Source organism: Zingiber officinale, chromosome 6B, assembly GCF_018446385.1.
Source record: "Zingiber officinale cultivar Zhangliang chromosome 6B, Zo_v1.1, whole genome shotgun sequence".
Classification (NCBI taxonomy): domain Eukaryota; kingdom Viridiplantae; phylum Streptophyta; class Magnoliopsida; order Zingiberales; family Zingiberaceae; genus Zingiber; species Zingiber officinale.
In genome coordinates this window covers 75,455,280-75,475,197 of record NC_055996.1, presented here as the reverse complement: position 1 = coordinate 75,475,197, position 19,918 = coordinate 75,455,280, and the positions used below count along the sequence as shown (strand labels likewise).

The window sequence follows — 19,918 nt, the reverse complement described above, 5'->3', positions numbered from 1 at the left end:
ACCCGAACCCATCTTCCGGTCTTCTCGGGCGTGCTTCCCTCGTCCCTCGGAATTACTGCGTGTCCCTTCTCGTCCACCAGCGTACTCATCCGCAGACTTCGTCCCTCGGTCGCACCCCGTGCCGACCTTCGCGCTAGCTGCGTCTCTTGCTCCCCGAGCAATCTTCCGCTCCGGCTTTCGTATCTCGGAACCACCGCGCGCACTTCCTTCTCGTCCGCCGGTGTACTCTTCCGCAGCACCTCGTCCCTCGGACGCACTGCGTGCCATCCTTCTCTCTAGCTGCGTCTTCCGCTCGAGTACCTGTGCTCCTAAGCTCCTGCACACTTAGACACAAGGTTAAAACAACGCAGGACCTAACTTGACTTGTTGATCACACCAAAACAACCTTGGGGTTCCAACAGATACAACCGGGTATAACTCTAATCGGGATTATAGGGCTCAACATCCTTATCTCTATAAGGTAAACATACAAGGCAACTCTCAGAAAAAACTCGACCGAATTCCTAAAGCTCAAGATATCACTTCAAGGATAGGCCTCCAAACATAAGAATGACCATCTAAAAGTACAGGTCGGGCCTTTTGGGGCTCAACTCCCCATTCTCTAGAAGCAAGCATCCCTACATAAGGTCAGTCGGTCATGAAACCGCCCGGACTTAGGGGGTTCGGTTCTCTACCATTTCATAATCAAATCTACATCACTAACATATATCTGAGCGACCTCAAGGGCTGAACGTCCTACCATACTCGGTACTCTTCATATACAATATGCAGTCAGTTGGCTAACTGCCCAACCAGGATATACTCAGGAGACAACATTATCAGAGAATCACAACAATCTGCCAAAAAATAGCAATCGTTTGTCAGATAATATTTTTCTGTTATTACATGGGCATTCAATGGAACCTTCCTCGAAAGTGACTTTACACTTTCTCTTAGCCAACATATTATGACAGTATATTTTTTCAACCGTCTCATTAATAGCGTCAGTTACAAAAAAGGGTGTACACGGGTGAGGGAAGATTCCTCAGACGATGATTATACACCTCCTAGGCTATACGTATTCCCTTACTCGATAACTTCTGACATCCGACATTATCTGTCACCTCATAATTACAGAGGTTATAGAGATGATATATAAAGAGAGATCCTCTCTGATGGCAAAGTACATGAACACACACACTTAATACATTTACTACGCGTGCGTCCTGCTACTCGTTTACTGTTCTACTTTCCGTTTGGACAATACACTAACTTGAACATCAGATGACCTTTACCACGAACCCTTTGGTTTTTGACACTGATGTTCTGTCTGTTCATTTGAGTGTATAGAGAGGATTTACATACCAACCCACAACCCCTTCATTTGATCAAAAGGTCTTCATCCCGTTAATATTACAGCTATCTACTCAATGCATCATCTACAACTTTAAGATAGTTACATATGAATGCAAGTGTTATAAGTAATAACAATTGTTATCATCGTTGCTATAACAATATTAAATCTATTTTAGCCAACTTTAGTAAAGAGCATTTTAATATAATAGTATTTTATTATTATAAAATTTTAACCATGTTACAACGGCATTACAACATTATGATAAGAGTATTTTTAAAATAATAAATAAATAAATAAGTATTATTTTGATTTTTTAGAAAAAATTATTTTTTGATAAAAATGATAATAAAATGGTGTTTTAAAAAAAAATGAAAATGAACAACAAAAATTCATTATTTTATTTTCCTATATTTTCCATCATGATGTCAAAAAGTATACATTATTTTTTGTTAATGTAATAATCAATCCAACCTCCCCATTACGATTGACTTCCTGTCGATAATTAATTATTAAACTACCCTTTCATCTCATCACCCTGCAAACCCTAGCTTTTAAGTACCATTAGGGGCAGCATCTCTGCCCAGGATAAGCTTAATTAAGACCTAATTATTCTTAATTATTTGCCATCCCTAATTATCTTCTCCATGCACTATCATTGATTTTTGTCGTCATGCCCTACAACATTAATTAATGAGCATGCAAACAAGGTGTAAGTTAATTATCTTTGTTTAACAAAGTATTATAACCCTCTAATCCCCCATTAATTCTCTAACCTTTTCAATCCCTAAATTAACTAATACGAGGCATGGGGAAAGCTTTGCAAGCATGACGTGCATGAGGTGGGAGGGCGGTGGGAGGCGGTTGACTTGTTCATGGTCATGATGGTCAGCCGAAAGAGAAAGTGGAGTTTTGGTAGTGACGTTGACTTTTAACTCAACCTCACAATTGAATTAGATTTGATAATGTATATTCATTGTTAAAATCTAATTTAAATTACAATCGACATTATAAAATTTAGAAAGATCACTATATATATTTAAGGAAAAAATGATGATAAGATCTTTCGCTAAATTTCATTGTCCATTTAGTTAATAATACTGTGGCATTTAGAATATAAATGTGATTATGTTTATTAGAGGCCATGCTAACCTTAATCATGTAAACCATTTCGCTATCAAACTATATAAACTATAGAGTGCCTTTGAGTTTAAGCAAAGTCACGTCCAACCGCGACAGTGTCATTTTTGTTTTTCAAAAAAACCAATCGAATAAAAGGAAGTAAAGGATGCCAACGATGTGTGGAGAATTGAGGAGACGAGGTCATGTTTACTACCAAGGAAGCCAGAGAAGTTGAGAGCCAAGTCGATGAAGTGTACCTAACTTTATCGTCAAACTCAATCTAATTCGATTATGATTTAATCTCATATAATAATTTTGAAATCGTCTTCATTTGAGTTAAAATTTACATCATTCTGTCTTGTCCTTTCCAAGGAAATAAACAGGGCCGGTGGAAACCTTTTTCTCTCCTTTCCAGTAAACACGGCCGGCCAAAGTCAGTGCCCCGCACCATTGAGCGCGTGGTCAGCGCCTGAGGGAATCACGAAGTCGACGTGTCATGGCCAGGTGCGCCGGCCGGGTCCACAGGCATGACTAGCAAAAAAAAAGATGTTGCGTGGCGGGCCCCGCGCACCGACTGTTCCTCGGAGGGCAAAAAAAAATATCTGCATTTCTTATTTGTTTTACCCCGCTGCTTAAATCGCTGTCCGCGCAGCGTCACCAAGCACGCAAACAAGCGCTCCAAAAGCCACCACGCTTCTCGCCCCCTTTCGCTCGAGATCAAATCCCGTCTCCCCATTGGCCCGAGCGCAATCGCGGCTCGCCGGCCGGTCGTCCGCTCTCTCAGCCATTTGGTCGAACGACTTGCGTTCAGTCCTTCTGCTTCGGCTCTTCCATGGAGCGGGCGGCCGGTTCGGGCGTGGAAGGCGAGGAGAGGGGCGGCGGAGGGAGGAGGCAGAAGGGGAAGGCGCAGCAACAGCAGCTCGCGGTGTCACCGGAAGGAGCACGGGCGGCGTTTGAGGAGGCTGGTCCGGCGTCGCCTCGACCGCTGAAGAAGATAAGGAGCCCCGATCGGTTGGGGCACTCTTCGCTGAGGCCGATCTTTCCGTTCTCTTACGAGGACGCGCAGCCCGTTCCGAGCTCGACGGCGCTGCACCTCTCCGGTACCGGCCAGTTCCTTAAGCAGCAGATGATTTCCTTTTCGCAGGGTCGTCCGTTCCCGATTCGCGGTCATCTTCCTTCTCCATTGATCTCGGCGGACGGAACCGCCACGGCGGCGGCTGCGGGACAGCAACAGCAGATGCACCAGGAGCAGCTGCTCAACTACTGGAGTGAGGCGCTCAACCTGAGCCCCCGCGGCCACTTGGCGATTATGGGCCACTTGGCGGGGCAAGAGGTTGCGGCACAGCGTGCGCCGTCGATTTACACAGGTCTCTTCCGGGCGGCGCCAATGTTCTCCTCGCCCGCCCCCGCGCCGGCGAAGCTGTACCGCGGCGTGCGGCAGAGGCACTGGGGCAAATGGGTGGCGGAGATCCGCATGCCGAAGAACCGGACCCGCCTCTGGCTCGGCACCTTCGACACCGCCGAGGACGCCGCCCTCGCGTACGACCGCGAGGCATTCAAACTCAGGGGCGAGAACGCCCGGCTCAACTTCCCCAACCTCTTCATCGGCAAGGGTGGTTCCACTGCCAGCGGTAGTAGCAGCAAGGAAGCACCTTCTTGCTCCTCCTCCTCCTCCTCTGCTCCGGCTACTCCTGAAACGCCCAAGCAACCCCCGCAACCACAAGTGCAATCCAACACTTCAGCACCTCCGGCTGCTGATCCAATTGCCGATACTCCCGCAAACTACGATCCTGCTTCCGTCGTTGCTCCGCCGGCGGCATTTCCGCCAGGCAACATGGTTTGGGGAGATGCCGACGAAGCCTGGTTCAACATTTGGGGCCCGGGGAGCCCTGTGTGGGACGACATCGACGGAGCCAACAGCTTTCTCTTCCCCTCCTCCCAACTCACCAGCATCCCCGAAACCGATATGGATTACCCGAACACCACTGTTCCTCCTTCCTCTTCCCCTTCTCCCTCTCCTCCCTTTTTTACGTGAAAGGAGTGATGTGTTCACATCCTCTTCTCTCCTCCTCTCTCTTCTTCCATGCTTCGATCTTCATTCCGGAAATTAGACAAACACATGATTGGCACATTAGAACAGTTCACAGATTGCAGAATTTTAATGGCGATCCGTGAAACTTACATTTGCAAGCGGAGGAGTATGATTTAGAGCATGTATTCCTCACTGCTGCTTCTCTTCTTACATTCCAAGGGCCTTCCTGTTCTGGCTGCTTTTTTTTCAGGCCACAGAAGAAAGGACCTGCTTCTTGCTTCCCCATTAATTTCATCTTTGATCATCTCTTCTGTTCACCAAGTTTAAGTTTTTAGATTTGATCATATCATTTTAGTTCAAGAATTAGTCACACACAACTTGCATGGATGAATGTTGTAGAACTTCAACAGACAATGTCCTCTTGCATTTGCATGTAGGTCATGAAAATGCAGACAGTTTTGGGGTTCTCCTTTCATGTGCAGGGTTTGATATGCTTGTTAGGCAATAGCCAGTATGCTAAGCTTTTGTTAGTTGCTTGTTCCACTGTTCTTGTCAATAAAAATATACATATATATATATCTATATATATATATAATAGTTAAGTTTATTTTTCTTTAACTCATATGTAATGGCAGTGGAAAGTGTCAATATTATTCTGTGTGAATGTCCCTTGATGGATGTCACTGGTTTGATCTAACTAGTTAGTCAATGATATGGATATATCATGTGCCCAACCATGCAAAAAAAACTAATTGTTCTTCCTTTTGCGTGTATGGACTTGGTTATCGACTCTCTATGAGTTCTTCCTCATGAACTAAGTCCTTAGATTTCTAAAGAATATCCATGCCTAGGTAAGTAGGGATTTATATCACGAGCCCTTGATCCGGTCAAGAGGAAATCCGAGTGGTATTCTCTAGAATTTGGTCAATATAAACTTAACGCAGCGTGCCAAGTTTGACTTGACCAGCCGAGTTGTCAACCTCCTGACTTCCCTAGCGGTCTGATCTATCGAGCTGAGCACTCCGATTCGCTGGCCAACCAAGTCGATCCGACTTGCCGACCACCTGACTCGCCAACCTGTTGAAGACCCGACCTGTTAACTGGCTAGATCGGCAGGACCAAGCTCCACAGTCATTCAGCAGGACACAAGTGGACATGCTTTGGAAAAAAGGATCTCTAAAACTCTAACTCTTATACACTCTCTCCTTCTTTATCTTTACCTACGTTCATTATATTTTCAATCGGCTTGGTAATGAGTTAGAGTATCTATATCATATTCACTATTCAAAATTTAAAATTTAAAGTAGATGAATTAATTTATTAAATTTAGATATCCATTTTCATGTACATCAATTTTCCTATAATTTATCACATCTTTATTTTTTTTATTATTTTTTCTCTGCTCTCTATACTTTTTTATTATTATCTATGAAATGGCAAACGTGAAAGTTGAAAGTAAGAATTAGAGGAAATAATATTTTAATATTTAGAGAATGAATTTTATTTTTTAAATTTAAAGAAATACTGTTTATAAAATTTAAATTTAGGGAATAGATAGGGTAATTAATGTAAAGGTTTTTTTTATGTAAATGTAAAATTTAAGATAAAAATTTTATTTAGGAAATCGGATGTAGATGCTCTTAGATATTAGAATGGCCTCATCGGGATAACCCCTGACGAGTCCTCTGACGCGTGTTATTCACTGTAGGAATCGTCATTGTAGGATTGTAGGCACGTGAGAGAAGATGAATCATGTGTATTTTTAAAACGTTTCTTTTTTGAACTTTAGAAAACAAGTGCGCAACAGAATAAAACAAACTAAGAGAGAATTTAAATAGAAAGTCGAAAACAAAAACAAGGTTAGTTTTACTTGGTTCAGAGCCTTAGACAACTCCTATTTCAAGACTCAAGCCCCTTGAATCTATTAACAGGTAGTCCACTAAATTCTCTACCGATAAACTTCGAGTAATCAAGTATAAAGAAGAAGAGGAAAGTGTAACAAACTTACACTTCCTTATGCAATAGAAATAATTAACTTTAAATTAAATTGTTACTCACACAATGATGTCAAAATGGATGTGCTCGTGTGTTAGTGTCGGTCTGTCGGCAGCGATCGAACATAGTCGAGTAGTAGTACGACAACGGCGCGAGGTTGTAGTAGTAAAATAGTCGTAAGAGCTCATATAGAAGATTGTGTTTCAGCCACTAGTTGAGCCCCTCTTTTAAACAGTGTTAGCAGCGCCTCCAACAATCCAAGGCGCCTCCAACAGTGCTTATCCGATTTGAAGACTTCGATCTTTATCCGTGAGAGGGAGCCTCTATCAGCTCCAAGGCACTTTCAATGTGCTCTGAGGCACCTCTAATCACCTCTGAGGTGTCTCCTCGCAGTGAAACTCTTTCAAAACTTATATGTACGAGGGTGCCTCCATTCAACTCCGCAACGCCTTCCCGTAGCTCTAAGGTACCTCTAGTACTGTTCATCTAAGGCATACTCTATGCATTTCATTCCTGCAAACACGTTACTCTAAACAACAAAAAATACATTGCAAAACAGAATTAGCACATTAAAAACAATATCAATTTATGACTTAGATCATGTCTCACCAAGACCAGGATCTAGTCGTGATCTCAACTTAGACTTTCAAAATAGATCTAAGTTGGATCAGTGCCTACAACCTCACTGGGGCTCATCCTCACTAGATCACTCTCCTCTAGTGCTTACCTTACTTACCATTGTAGACATACTCAACTCTTGACACACCAAGTCTTCTTGCCAAATGCCCTATCTAGACTTTAGCCAGTTATCAGGTCTCATGGACCCAACTAGACTTCCTGTCAGATATCAACCTATCTCGTCTTCCTACCAGTTCTCAACTGGAATTCAATCTGATGCTTATGGAGGGCGCTCTCCACCTGAAGGTGGCGGAGGTGCTGGTGCACCTCAGAGGCGCCCTCTATTCCCATAGAGGGCGCCTTCAACAGCCTTTTCAGCCTCTCTATGCTCTGTTGCTGCTATGATTACCAGGGTGATTGCGGCCAACCGAAATAAGGCTCACCTGAACTCAATTTCCAGTCTTCTTCTCTAGCAGGCTTCCGCTTCGGCTTCTCATCCCTCGAACGTCGCGTACGTTCTTCTCGTCCACCGGTGTACTCTCTGCAGTCCCTTTCATCCCTCGAATGCACCGAGCTCGTTGGCTCCCTTCCCGTGCCATCATTCTCGCTAGCTGCGTCTTCTGCTCAACTTCCTGTGCTCCTAAGCTCCTGCACACTTAGAGACAAGGATTAAAACCAAACAGGACCTAACCTAATTTGGTTGATCACATCAAAACAACCACGGGGTCCAACAAGTACCAGGTATCCAGCTTATGTTGACTAATCCTGAGGTGATCGGCTCGGCCTCATAGAAGTTTTCCACTAGCCACCAGGGTAAATCAAGAAGTGCTCACAGCAGGCGACCTATCAGCTCAATATTCTTAGGTCAACTGCTCATTAAAGAAAATTCATCAGTTAATTTGCCGAAGTTAGGACTCGATTCTTAGATGTTTGAAAAACTGAAAAGGCGTACTGATATTCAACTATTGCCTCAAGCACCTAGGGGCATTTATGATGGGTGCATTCGTGATAATTTGTGTCTAAAGGTGATAATGCTTACCTCAGACGCCTCAGTTTCACCGGCTCCTGATTAGATATAGGCAGATAAATTATAAAGGCTTCGTCCAATAACAATAACACATGTAGAAGAATGAGATAACCTACAGAGCTTCTGCACCATTGAAAATCTACCCCAGATTTATCTGCATGCATAATCTTTTTCTACGAAAGTCATATGTTGACAAAGCATCCTAGATGATCGATCTCATCATTATTGATCTTGTCCGAATGCTGAATCAACGGACGCTGGGCACGTAGCGCTCTCCGGGTCACTGACGTGGGTCGACGACTGGTCGTATGAACCTCCGGCGAACCTGCACAGAAGTCGGGCCGGGAAGGGGTTCCCGGTGGCGACCCTCCGACGCTCAAGTCAAGCAAGCGAACAGTAAAGAAGTGGCTCCAAAAATATCAATACGCGTACCTTCGGCGAAGCATAAGGCTCTTTATATAAAGCAGTGAAAGAGCTCACGCACACATACCGAGGCAAACACGTGTTCTTAGCCCATACCTCGGTATGTGTTTGTCAGAGAGCTTACCTGACACCATACTGCTACAGTCCAAGCACGCTCTCGATGGGACAGCAGAACACCTCGTCGCCAGATTAGGAGTATGGCCTAGTCATAGGACTTGACAGCTGTCATAAGATATAAATAGTCCTTCTTTTCCTACCCCATGACGAGGTGTCCGGCCGGCCGGCTGGACGGGGCGTCCGGCCAGCACTCATCTTACACCTGGCCAGACGGCACTCACATCCCCTTGTCTTCGGCCTTCCGCTCGGCCCTTCGTTACTGTTCAATCGAGCGCCGGAACCCCGACTTCTGTCGGGGCGCCTTTTGCCATCGGTTATTCACTGGTCGGCCGACCGGGAGGTCGGCCCATCCTTCTCCGGTCGGCCACCTGACCCTTTGACTTCCACGTGGCATTGACCCCTCCAAGTGGGGGTCCCCTGTTCTAACCGCCGGATCACTTGCCTCCCCCTCAAGTCTAGTCGAAGGAGGCGAAGTCCGACTGACTGGACTGCTGCTCTGACTGAGTAACGGCCGGTACATTAGTTCGCTCAACCAGGCTTAGAGATGCTCATCCGTTCGGCGGTATCTTGCCCGTGCCTTGTATTCCCTTGGAATTCATGCCGAATCCTCTTCTCTTGTTATTTATTTGTTCGACCAGCATCAAATCTTCAACTTTTGCCTCGGTCCTAATTTTCTTGCGCCAAGTATATTTTATAAGGGAGCCGCTCGGCCGTATGATGGTTTCATTCTCGCTATTACAGCCGGCCCGATCACAGTTCGACCCTTTCAACTAAGGACCACGCACAGAGCCATTCGTCCGACAGCCTTACAGGCTCCGGTTGCCGGTCTTTTAACATCGAATTTTATCATCGGAACTCGACTACCTTCCGGTCGGAAGGTTTATAGATGCCGATTCGTCTCTCGATTTTTAACGTCGGAGCTCGACGATCTTCCGCTCGAGAGTTTATAGACGCCGGCTCGTCTCTCGAATTTTAACGTCGGAGCTCGACGGTCTTCCGCTCGGGAGTTTATAGACGCCGGCTCGTCTCTCGATATTTAACGTCGGAGCTCGACGGTCTTCCGCTCGGGAGTTTATAAACGCCGGCTCGTCTCTCGATTTTTAACGTCGGAGCTCGACGGTCTTCGCCGGCTCGTCTCTCGATATTTAACGTCGGAGCTCAACGGTCTTCCGCTCGGGAGTTTATAGACGCCGGCTCGTCTCTCGATTTTTAACGTCAAAGCTCGACGGTCTTCCGCTCGGGAGTTTATAGACGCCGGCTCGTCTCTCGATTTTTAACGTCGGAGCTCGACGGTCTTCCGCTCGGGAGTTTATAGACGCCGGCTCGTCTCTCGATTTTTAACGTCGGAGCTCGACGGTCTTCCGCTCGGGGGGCTTTCCCTTTTTTGTCGTCTCGTCTTGGCCTTTCATCCGAAGAAGATCCCCGATCTCGATTAGTTGCTGCGGCTTCAGGAGTGCGGAATAGGGCCCGATGGAATGCAACGGTGGCCTGAGGTGCTTCCGCTCTGCCCGCTCGGCTGGTGTCTTCTGTTTTTGTTCCACAAGCTTAGCGGCCCTCGACTCGATTAGAGCATCGAGTTCTTCCGTGGAAAGCGTTACCGTGTGCTGTCGTCCAACTTCGTCCATTGCTTCCGATCGGATGCAGGAGCGTTCCCACAGACGACGCCAAATTGATCCTATCCGAATGCTGAATCAACGGACGCTGGACACGTGGCGCTCTTCGGGTCACTGACGTGCGTCGACGACTGGTCGTATGAACCTCCGGCGAACCTGCACAGAAGTCGGGCCGGGAAGGGGTTCCCGGCGGCGACCCTCCGATGCTGAAGTAAGGCAAGCGAACAGTAAAGAAGTGGCTCCAAAAATATCAATACGCGTACCTTCGGCGAAGTATAAGGCTCTTTATATAGAGCAGTGAAAGAGCTCACGCACACATACCGAGGCAAACACATGTTCTTAGCCCATACCTCGGTATGTGTTTGTCAGAGAGCTTACCTGACACCATACTGCTATAGTCCAAGCACGCTCTCGATGGGACAGCAGAACACCTCGTCGCCAGATTAGGAGTATGGCCTAGTCATAGGACTTGACAACTGTCATAAGATATAAATAGTCCTTCTTTTCCTACCCCATGATGAGGTGTCCGTCCGGCCGGCCGGCCGGCTGGACGGGGCGTCCGGCCGGCACTCATCTTACACCTGGCCGGAAGGCACTCACATCCCGTCCGGCTCTTCGCATGCCTCGGTATGCTGGGGAGATCCTCGGTAAGGTGCTGTGGGAACTGCTAGCAGTATGTCACCTTGTCTTCGGCCTTCCGCTCGGCCCTTCGCTATTGTTCAATCGAGCGTCGGAACCCCGACTTCTGTCAGGGCGCCTTTTGCCATCGGTTATTCACTGGTCGGCCGACCGGGAGGTCGACCCATCCTTCTCCGGTCGGCCACCTGGCCCTTTGACTTCCACGTGACATTAACCCCTCCGAGTGGGGGTCCCCTGTTCTAACAGCCGGATCACTATAGAAAAATAAATAGATAAAAAAATAAAGTAGCCCACTATATAAAAAAAGGTATTTTTGATGAGACATATTCTCGGGTCTATAAAAAAATAAATTAGGAGATGGACCACTTGTAATTACTGTTGGATCGTGATCGTGATCCAGTTATAATTAGTTAGGATCCCTTTCTTGATTCACAGCCCCCCTAAGTTATAGTTTGGATTAGAGTAAGTGGCCAGAAGCTGCACGAAGACCGCCCCCGCTCAGTGCCCAATAGTTTGACCACTTATTCATCGTCCATGATATCTGATTATCTACCCGATCTAAATTATAATATAGAAGAATAATAAATCTAAGAAGAAATTATAATTAATTATAATAAAATTATGATTAAAATCTAATTATAATTATAAATGATCCACCTACTTGTCCGGTCCCTCCCTGGTCGAGAGAATCTGGTCTCATTTTGGATCGACTTGGTAGAAACCAACCTTCATGTATTTCTACATATCAGTGATCAGCTGGGCTTATCTGCGTGCATAATCCTACATTATTACTAAGTATCCAATTAATATTATTTTATAAACAGAATAATATTGAAGGATCTCGCGTGTTCATATATTATCGTGCCAAGTGCGAATCTGGAAAACATCATAAAATTACAGTCAAACCATCTCTCAGCAACCCGCTTTCTCGAGCGCTCTTCCAGCAGCGAGAAGAGGAACAGGTGGCGATTTGGCGAAGTCGTAGAAGAAACGGAGAGAGAGAGAGAGAGACCAACCATACGAGGTACCGCAATCGAGCAGATGGCGTCCGACTTCGACACCTTCAGCGAGGAGGCACCCGCCGTCCCTCCTTCCTCCGCCCGCCCTTTCGACGAGGATGACGACGACTACCAGCCCTACAACTCCTACTCCTCCTTCAACCCCCACGACGGCGCCACCGACCTCCCCGCCGCCGACGTACCATCCGCCGGAGATTACGGCTTCCCCGCCGAGGAACATCCCCGCCCCGACTACGGGGGCGGGGAGAGCATGCTGCTCTCGCCCGAAGGCTACGGATTCTCGTCATCGCAGTCCCCGTTTACGATTCCGGAATCCAACGGCAAGGGTTACGGCGAGGCGGGGGATGACGGCGAGATTTTCTCATCGGACGGTCCAGTTCTTCCCGAACCCGATGAGATGCGGGAAGAGGGTTTCCTCCGCCGCGAATGGCGTCGGTGAGCAGCTTCATTTTTCGATCGGTCGCACTATCTGTTAATTTCTTCGTTTTTTTGTTCATCCATGATGTCGCAGATGCTAGATCTAGGATTAAATGATTCAATAAATGTTTGAAGCTTTGGATTAAGAATTTACCTTTCTAGAAATTTATAGGTTGAATTTACGTTGGCATATGAAGTTTGAATTTGGTTGTCTTTGAATTTCTTGCAATAGAATATTATTGTTATTCTACAAATTAATCTCATTGCCGTCTCTCAGATACTAACCTGAATTTATCTCTAGAATTTCAATTAATGATCAATTATCTGTCATATTTCATCCTTTACTTTGAATTCTTTTGGATGTGCAAACATTTGGGGTACAAGAAAGAACATTTTTAGAAACTACATACCAATGTTCAGTTGTTCTGTTTACAAAGTCTATGATACAAATTTTGAGATGATTCTGGCTTCATTTCTCACCTGAATTTGTCTTTACAATTACAAGGCCTCTTGGTCTTGACATTTATGTTTGAAAATCCAGAGTTCTTATCACAATATTCTGTCTATATGATCTCTATCGTTCCAATGAATTTTGAATTTTCTCATGTTACCATGAGACCTAAGCTACTCAAAGTAAGGGACTTGTAGTTCAATTTCTTTACTGAACGTGACTGCTTCATGGTTGCACAAGTTTTGGCCTCATCAATATTTCATACCCAATCAAAAAGGTACAAATTAAATTAGTTGGTAAGTGCCTTGTTGTGTAAAACCTTGGAAGTCAATATGTTGGAATACTATTCCCAAATATTATTTTTCAATCCACATTAACTATAGTAAGCACCATCTGAGAAGAACATGTGCAAAATAATTTATGAATTATGATAGAGTTAGAAGGATAATATCTGATCTTTTTCTCCCTTATATATTGACCTCACCTGCACAAGCTTAAGACAAATATAAGCAAACAATAGTTAGTTTAATAAAATCCTGGAAGCATTATGTTACTCTAGTAAAGTGTATTTTCTACCTCATATGTGCCAATTTAGCTTAAAACACAATTCTTCCTGATCTGTCCTAATTCTTTTAGTTAGAAATTTATAATAATTACTAGAAGTATTTAATATTTTAAATATTATTTAATATAAATGTTAGTATTCATTTTTCTTGTTTATTTTTTATATTTTTATAGATTTGTTATCATTTTAAAATTAAAATATAGCTCTGGGCTTGAGCCAACATGGGCTTGAGGCACTCAAACCTGGACCGGCATGGACTCACGGCACATGGACCCTAGGCTCATGAACTGGGGCTCAGGCTAGACAAAAGTAAATGGACGAATATGTAGTAATTTTTTTGCTCGTCAGGTTTGACCTGACATGGAAATAAAAAAGGTCTCAGGACCATGTTGTGCTTGACCCAAACATGACCAATTGACACTTTTATTGGGACTCCCCTATGTAGACATAGCTATGAGGAGTGTGACAAAAATGTTGAGCTCTGATTTGACCGACAACAATAAACGCTTATTAACTATACTATAAATTTAGTCTAATAGATCATAGATTTTATATGTATATTACCTATGGTTTTTTTTGTTATTATATTTGTAATCTTATTTTTATTTCATGAGACTAAAGATCAGAAGATGGTTGAGCGTTTTAACACAGTAGCTAACCTGATTCAGCCAACTTCAAGTTGAACTAATCTATTCCTCCACAGATTACCTGGGTCAGCATCATCAATAGCAAACAGTTCCTCTAGCAACAAATGTTGTTCCAACCCAAAAAATTCTGTTGGTAGAGATAGGGAGGATGAAAGCTCTGATGTGTTGCTAGTGTAAGCAGAATAAAAGATAACTAGAGGTTGGAAAGGTTAGGGAGAAAAGAAAAGCCTCTACGTCCTACAACATTCAGATCATGCCTTTAAAAGAGTATGGTTATAATGTTTAGAGCCATTACCCAATGTTAAGCCACTTAAATCCCAATTTAATGTATTTGATCATGTGGTGAAACAGTTCTCAAAGAACTCTTTAGAGATTATAAATAATTTTATTTTAATCTTAGGTTATAGTGTTGTATTATTTTAAATTTTCCCCAACATTGTATTTGTGACTTATAAGCAAATGCACAATACATATCATGTTTAAAAGTACCATATTGGTCTTTGTACCTGTTCCATAACAAAGCATGTATGAGCAAGGAAATTATCCTTCTTTTAGCAATGTAACTTGGAGAAATTCTGGACTGAAAATCTGGGAGAAACCAAGTCTGATAGGCATAAATTGATTCACCATTCGATGCATACTTTAGCCTCTAACTTCTGCACTAGGGATTTCAAAGCACTTCAAGATGAGGTCCTAGGTTTCTTGATAGACTTTTCCCAATCCTCACTAGCAACTATAGCAAGATTCCTTTAGTGTGCCATTACAATGTGACATTGCAATTTTTATGCTATAGATATATCTATATAACACTTTTAATCACAGTATGTGTATTGGGCGTATATTTTCATATGCATCATGACTAACAAACTTGAAATTGTAAAGTTTTTAGGTTGTTCATAATATTCCATATGGTTATGTGCCTTAGAAGTGGTTCGATTGGACCTCATAGCATCCTTCACTTCTCATTTTGTTGTACCAAGTAAACTCATTTGATGATTACTGCATTCTATTATACTTTAGCTGTGAAATTCTGTTAGAAACTGATCAATATGGTAATTTCTCTCTGAAAAAGGTTTAGAAAAAGAAACTTTTCTGTTATTAAGAATGAATAGGTAATCAAATTTCTTATCATATGCAACGCACACAGTGAAAACACACAGACACGACCTTCTAGGGACTTCTTTTTGTTAAAGATTTGAGAGTCTGAAAGCGGAGTTCTCTTAACCTTGCTTAAGAGTCTTTTAAAATTGACAGTTTCTCTCATGCTTTTGTAATTTCTGAATTCTTAGCACATGTATCATGATAGCATGTCTTGGCAAAAGCTTATTAATTTAGTTTACTTTTTTTATGCATGAGTATTGCCAGAATTTACAATTTATCTAGAAACTTGGGAGGGAGGGATCCTATGCATCGCTTCAAATTACCAGCAGGCATTTATTTTCATTTGGAGAACATTTCCATATTCTATAAAATCAGATGAAAGAAACAAGACTATTAATAGAATACAACGTTCTCTATATGTGCTCTTAATATTTGATACGATATTCTTATCTCAGTTAATATATGTAAAAAATGCTTAATATATGTCAAAAATGCAGCAAAAATACTCTTGAGCTTGAGGAGAAAGAGAGGAAGGAAAAGGAGCGACGAAATGAAATTATTGCTGAAGCTGAAGAATTCAAGCGGGCTTTCTATGAGAAAAGGAAATTGAACTGTGAAACGAATAAGACCCAGAACAAAGAGAGGGAAAAGGTAAGTAATTCTTCCTGTTCCTCATGACGCTTTATTTGTGCAAAATAACAATTTTATATACTTGTGAACTCTAATTTTTTGCTGAAAAATATTGTTTTTTCTGTTTTTGGTGACTAGCTATTCCTAGCCAACCAGGAGAAGTTCCACGCTAACGCAGATAAAGAATACTGGAAAGCAATTGCAGAGCTCATACCACATGAGATCGCCAACATTGAAAAGAGAAGAAGCAAGAAAGAGCAGGAGAAGAAACCTTCCATAACTGTGATCCAGGGACCGAAGCCAGGAAAGCCCACTGATCTCTCCAGGATGCGCCAGGTACTGGTGAAGCTGAAACATGCTCCCCCACCACATATGAAACCTCCACCTCCACCAGCACAGGAGAAAGCGAAGGATGCCAAGGATGGCCAGAAAGACAAGGATGGTCAAACGGCCAAGGATTCCAAAGTTACTGCTGAGGCTACTGAAAAACAATCAGCAACTGAAGCCAAAGATGGTGTCGAAACTGCTCCAGACAAGGAGGCCAAAGCCAATGGTACAACTGATTTACCAAAGGGAGAGACCTCCAAGGAAGAAAAGCAGGCAGACTAGGACCTCGAACCTGCTCCCAGTTATTGAATCTAATAGTCATCTGGCTAAGAATAAAAAAACTGATGTGTTAACAATGAGTTATTTGAATTTCGTAGCAACTCAAAGATCCTTTTTTTTTTCTTTTTATCTTTGAAACTTTGTTATTTGTTTGGTCTATTTAACAACTTAACCTCTAATACTTTTATTGAGATATTACTCTGATTTTTAGGTGTAATAGGTGCAATTTTAAAATTTACCAAACTATCTTCTGTGACAGTGATAAAGGATAGGGATGGCAGCGGCAATTACTTATATATTTAGTGTTAAAAATATTATATAAACTCTAGTTTCAATATTATTTTAATAAGTTAACGGATGATTATAAGAATATTAGATTTTTTTAATTTATAAATAAATTTTCTTTTATGATTTAATTATATATTAATTATATTATTATTATTATTATTATTATTAATCATGTTGGTATTTCAGATACCGCAATGTTTTCTCGGACCCCGACGTGCCAACGTTCGTTATTAGTCGGTTAAGTGGCAGTTTAGTAATTTTCTTCAAAATGGATCGCGCGGGGATAGTTGGTGTCGTTTCCCAAGTCCTCGTCCCATAAAAACCCTCTTCCAGATCTAAAATTGACCACATCCCTAAAGGATGGAGTTGCGAATTCTTGAAATAGCGAGGCCTCCGTTAGAATTAGATAGTATTTTTTAAGAATTCTTTGGTAAAATCACACGCAAGAATTCAGATATATTGGACCACATATATGAGATTGTTTTGAATTTTAAGGACTGATTTAGATTTTTGACCGAAAATATGCCCTAAATTCAACATAAGGGCGTATTGTAATATGTCTCAAAGATAAGGATAGAAATGTCCATTAGAACTATTTTGCCAATAATTTTTAATGATATTTAAAATCCGAGCCCCATTCCAAGCATTGAGATCCGGAGGCAGTGGAGGCGGGAGAGGGAACTCCATCCCTGCAACCGCCGAAGAGGGAGAAGAAGGAGACGGCGAGAGAAGCGAGCGAAAGAGGAGCCCCGCGAGCTCAACACTTCACCAATGGCCTCTTCCTTCGCCTTCTCTCGCTCCTCCCACTCCACTCGTCTGCTCCTCTTCTTCTCTTGCTTCCTGAGCTTCCGCTCGGGCGAGTCGCACCCGCCGTTCGACCTGCAATGGTACCCGGCGACCGCCACCTGGTACGGAAGCCCCGACGGCGACGGAAGCGACGGTAAGCTCGCGATCCCTGGCTCGTACTTCCTACTTCGTTCGTCTCAGCCGTTAGATCAGGATCGGGTGGTCGAGGATGCCCTCGATAGGGTTTGGGCGGCGCATGTGGAGTTCGCCTCAGGCTTTGCGCAGCTTTATTTTTGTCGTGCGGATTTTTGATGGATGAGATTGACCGAGTTTCTTTAATTCGATCCCCAATCATCTGATTTGCTTTGGTGAAATGATTCTCTTGGGAGTGTCAGGCACTAGCGAAGTGCTCAGTCAAAGAAAAATCCTGAGAACGTAGCATACGCCCACTGGAGCTCCATGATCTATCTGATACTTTGAATAAATTAATCGAAGTGGTTGTTCTTCTGCACAAACACCATTTGTTAAAGATTATTTTTTTTTTCCCTATTTCCCCTTTCAAAACTGGTTTTTAGAATGTCCGAGTAAAGAATTTTGATGCGGAGATGATTTGGGAGCAGGCGGGGCGTGCGGGTACGGGACGCTTGTGGACGTGCGTCCGTTGCGGGCACGGGTGGGGGCGGTGAGCCCGGTGCTGTTCAAGGACGGCGAGGGGTGCGGCGCCTGCTACAAGGTGCGATGCCTTGACCGTGCCGTCTGCTCTCGTCGCGCGGCCACCGTCATCGTCACGGACGAGTGTCCCGGTGGCTATTGCGCCTCTGGCCGTACCCACTTCGACCTCAGCGGTGCGGCCTTCGGCCACATGGCCGTCGCCGGAGAGGCCGGCCCACTACGTGACCGTGGCGAGATCCCTGTCATGTTCCGCAGGTGAGTAAAAGATAGTCCAAATTCAAGGTTGTTGTTGAACCAAAATCATAATTGTAATTTGGAAAAATGGTTAATTGATGCTTATCTTGCGTTTGATAATTGCTGCCTACTGAAGTAATCTTAATGACACACCATTGTCTAATTTGATTCTTAATCTTGTATATGTGATTTTATCGAACATCATCTTAGAAGTAATACTTTTCCAGGACTGCATGCAAGTACCGGGGGAAGAACATTGCTTTTCATGTCAACGAGGGTTCTACAAACTATTGGCTATCTCTTCTTGTGGAGTTTGAGGATGCTGATGGAGATATTGGATCCATGCACATAAGACAGGTACAGACGTACAGTTCTGCTATCTTAACGGTATTTTTTTTTTTTACTTTGTTCATTGTGAATTTTAGGTAGTTAAAGGGGAAGGAAATTCTGTAGAGACACTCCATGAGTCATTCAACATGATTGATGTTCAGCCTCCAATGAAATTAAAATCATTTAGTTGTTAATTGCTAAAACATTTTGGGTAGCATTCCATGCCTCATTGCCTGTCTCTATCTTTTGCTAACTGGTGACTTCTCTTTCCACTACAAGAACTATTTAGCTCCTTATCTGTGACTCATCTAGTTCTCCTTTGGTGATAAAGAAAAATGTGATTACAGGACTGTTTATGCTCCAATTTATGTTTTCAGATAGAAATGAAGTTCCTTGTTGCACAAATGTATCTTATATCCTATGGCGTTAAAGGTTTTCTATTGACATGGTCAGTTGGTGTCATGTAGACCATATTCTGCTGTCATGTGATAACCATGTCGATGACTCAGTTACCACTGCACATGGTCTAAAAGAAGCCTAGGCAGTCATGCTTGGAATATGATAATGGCAAGAATCTTAAAAGAACTTCTCTTCCTGCTCTTCATCCCTTTGAGCTGTGTCTTTTTCATCTTTATCATTTATAAGTCACTTTTCCTTTTGCACTGTAATACTGCTTCCAAGATTGTTCAATCATAGAATTAAAGATGATTTATAGTCTTCTCTCCAAGTTGCTTTATAAATTCTTTATTTTCTTTGGCAGGCAAACTCTGTGGAATGGCTAGAGATGAAGCACGTATGGGGAGCAAACTGGTGCATTATAGGGGGGCCACTTCAGGGACCATTTTCAGTGAAGCTCACCACATTGACCACCCAAAGAATGTTCTCTGCTCGCGATGTGATCCCCCGGAACTGGTCTCCCAAGGCCACCTACACCTCTAAACTTAATTTCCTCTGATCTGAATCACAAAGGAGATTCAACAAGATCATTGAATTCTCATTCTCTTAACATTCTTATGTTTGGAATTTTCTCTGAGTGTGTGTTCTTGTAGCCCTCTCCAAAGGGGAGAGCGAGCGCCTTGTTCAAGGGTTTTTTTCTTCTGACAAGCGCCTTGTTTAACTTCATGTGAGCTTTTTTATTCTCGATGTAGCAGTTTGTGACATTGAAGCTCTTTGAGAGTGCTGTTCTAGTTTTATGTAATGGCTTGAGTGTTAACCTGTAATCTTATTCCCACTCTATTTTGCTTGTCTTGTTT

General features: G+C 43.2%; 3 protein-coding genes across 3 annotated transcripts; all 3 read left to right on the top strand.

Moving 5' to 3' along the window:
- The first annotated feature begins 3,107 nt into the window (after nt 1-3,107).
- On the top strand, nt 3,108-5,166 carry LOC121992739 (ethylene-responsive transcription factor ERF054-like). The gene has a single exon (XM_042547290.1). The coding sequence runs from the start codon at nt 3,288-3,290 to the stop codon at nt 4,488-4,490; it is 1,203 nt and encodes a 400-aa protein (XP_042403224.1). The 5' UTR covers nt 3,108-3,287; the 3' UTR covers nt 4,491-5,166.
- Nucleotides 5,167-11,803: 6,637 nt separating this feature from the next.
- LOC121992736 (clathrin light chain 2-like) lies at nt 11,804-16,546 on the top strand. The gene is made up of 3 exons (XM_042547286.1): nt 11,804-12,373; nt 15,617-15,770; nt 15,888-16,546. The coding sequence occupies exons 1-3, from the start codon at nt 11,961-11,963 to the stop codon at nt 16,356-16,358; spliced, it is 1,038 nt and encodes a 345-aa protein (XP_042403220.1). The 5' UTR covers nt 11,804-11,960; the 3' UTR covers nt 16,359-16,546.
- Nucleotides 16,547-17,285: 739 nt separating this feature from the next.
- Nucleotides 17,286-19,897, top strand: LOC121992737 (expansin-B3-like). Its single transcript, XM_042547288.1, has 4 exons — nt 17,286-17,583; nt 18,050-18,356; nt 18,563-18,692; nt 19,426-19,897. Exons 1-4 carry the CDS (start codon nt 17,415-17,417, stop codon nt 19,618-19,620), a joined length of 801 nt encoding a protein of 266 aa, XP_042403222.1. The 5' UTR covers nt 17,286-17,414; the 3' UTR covers nt 19,621-19,897.
- The last annotated feature ends 21 nt before the right edge of the window (nt 19,898-19,918 follow it).

Coding starts and splice junctions, on each gene's coding strand:
- LOC121992739 (XM_042547290.1), top strand. CDS start 3,288: ATGGAGCGGGCGGCCGGTTCGGGCGTGGAAGGCGAGGAGAGGGGCGGC.
- LOC121992736 (XM_042547286.1), top strand. CDS start 11,961: ATGGCGTCCGACTTCGACACCTTCAGCGAGGAGGCACCCGCCGTCCCT. Junction 12,374..15,616: donor CTCCGCCGCGAATGGCGTCG/GTGAGCAGCTTC, acceptor TCAAAAATGCAG/CAAAAATACTCTTGAGCTTG. Junction 15,771..15,887: donor AGAACAAAGAGAGGGAAAAG/GTAAGTAATTCT, acceptor TTTGGTGACTAG/CTATTCCTAGCCAACCAGGA.
- LOC121992737 (XM_042547288.1), top strand. CDS start 17,415: ATGGCCTCTTCCTTCGCCTTCTCTCGCTCCTCCCACTCCACTCGTCTG. Junction 18,357..18,562: donor ATCCCTGTCATGTTCCGCAG/GTGAGTAAAAGA, acceptor ATACTTTTCCAG/GACTGCATGCAAGTACCGGG. Junction 18,693..19,425: donor GATCCATGCACATAAGACAG/GTACAGACGTAC, acceptor TTTCTTTGGCAG/GCAAACTCTGTGGAATGGCT.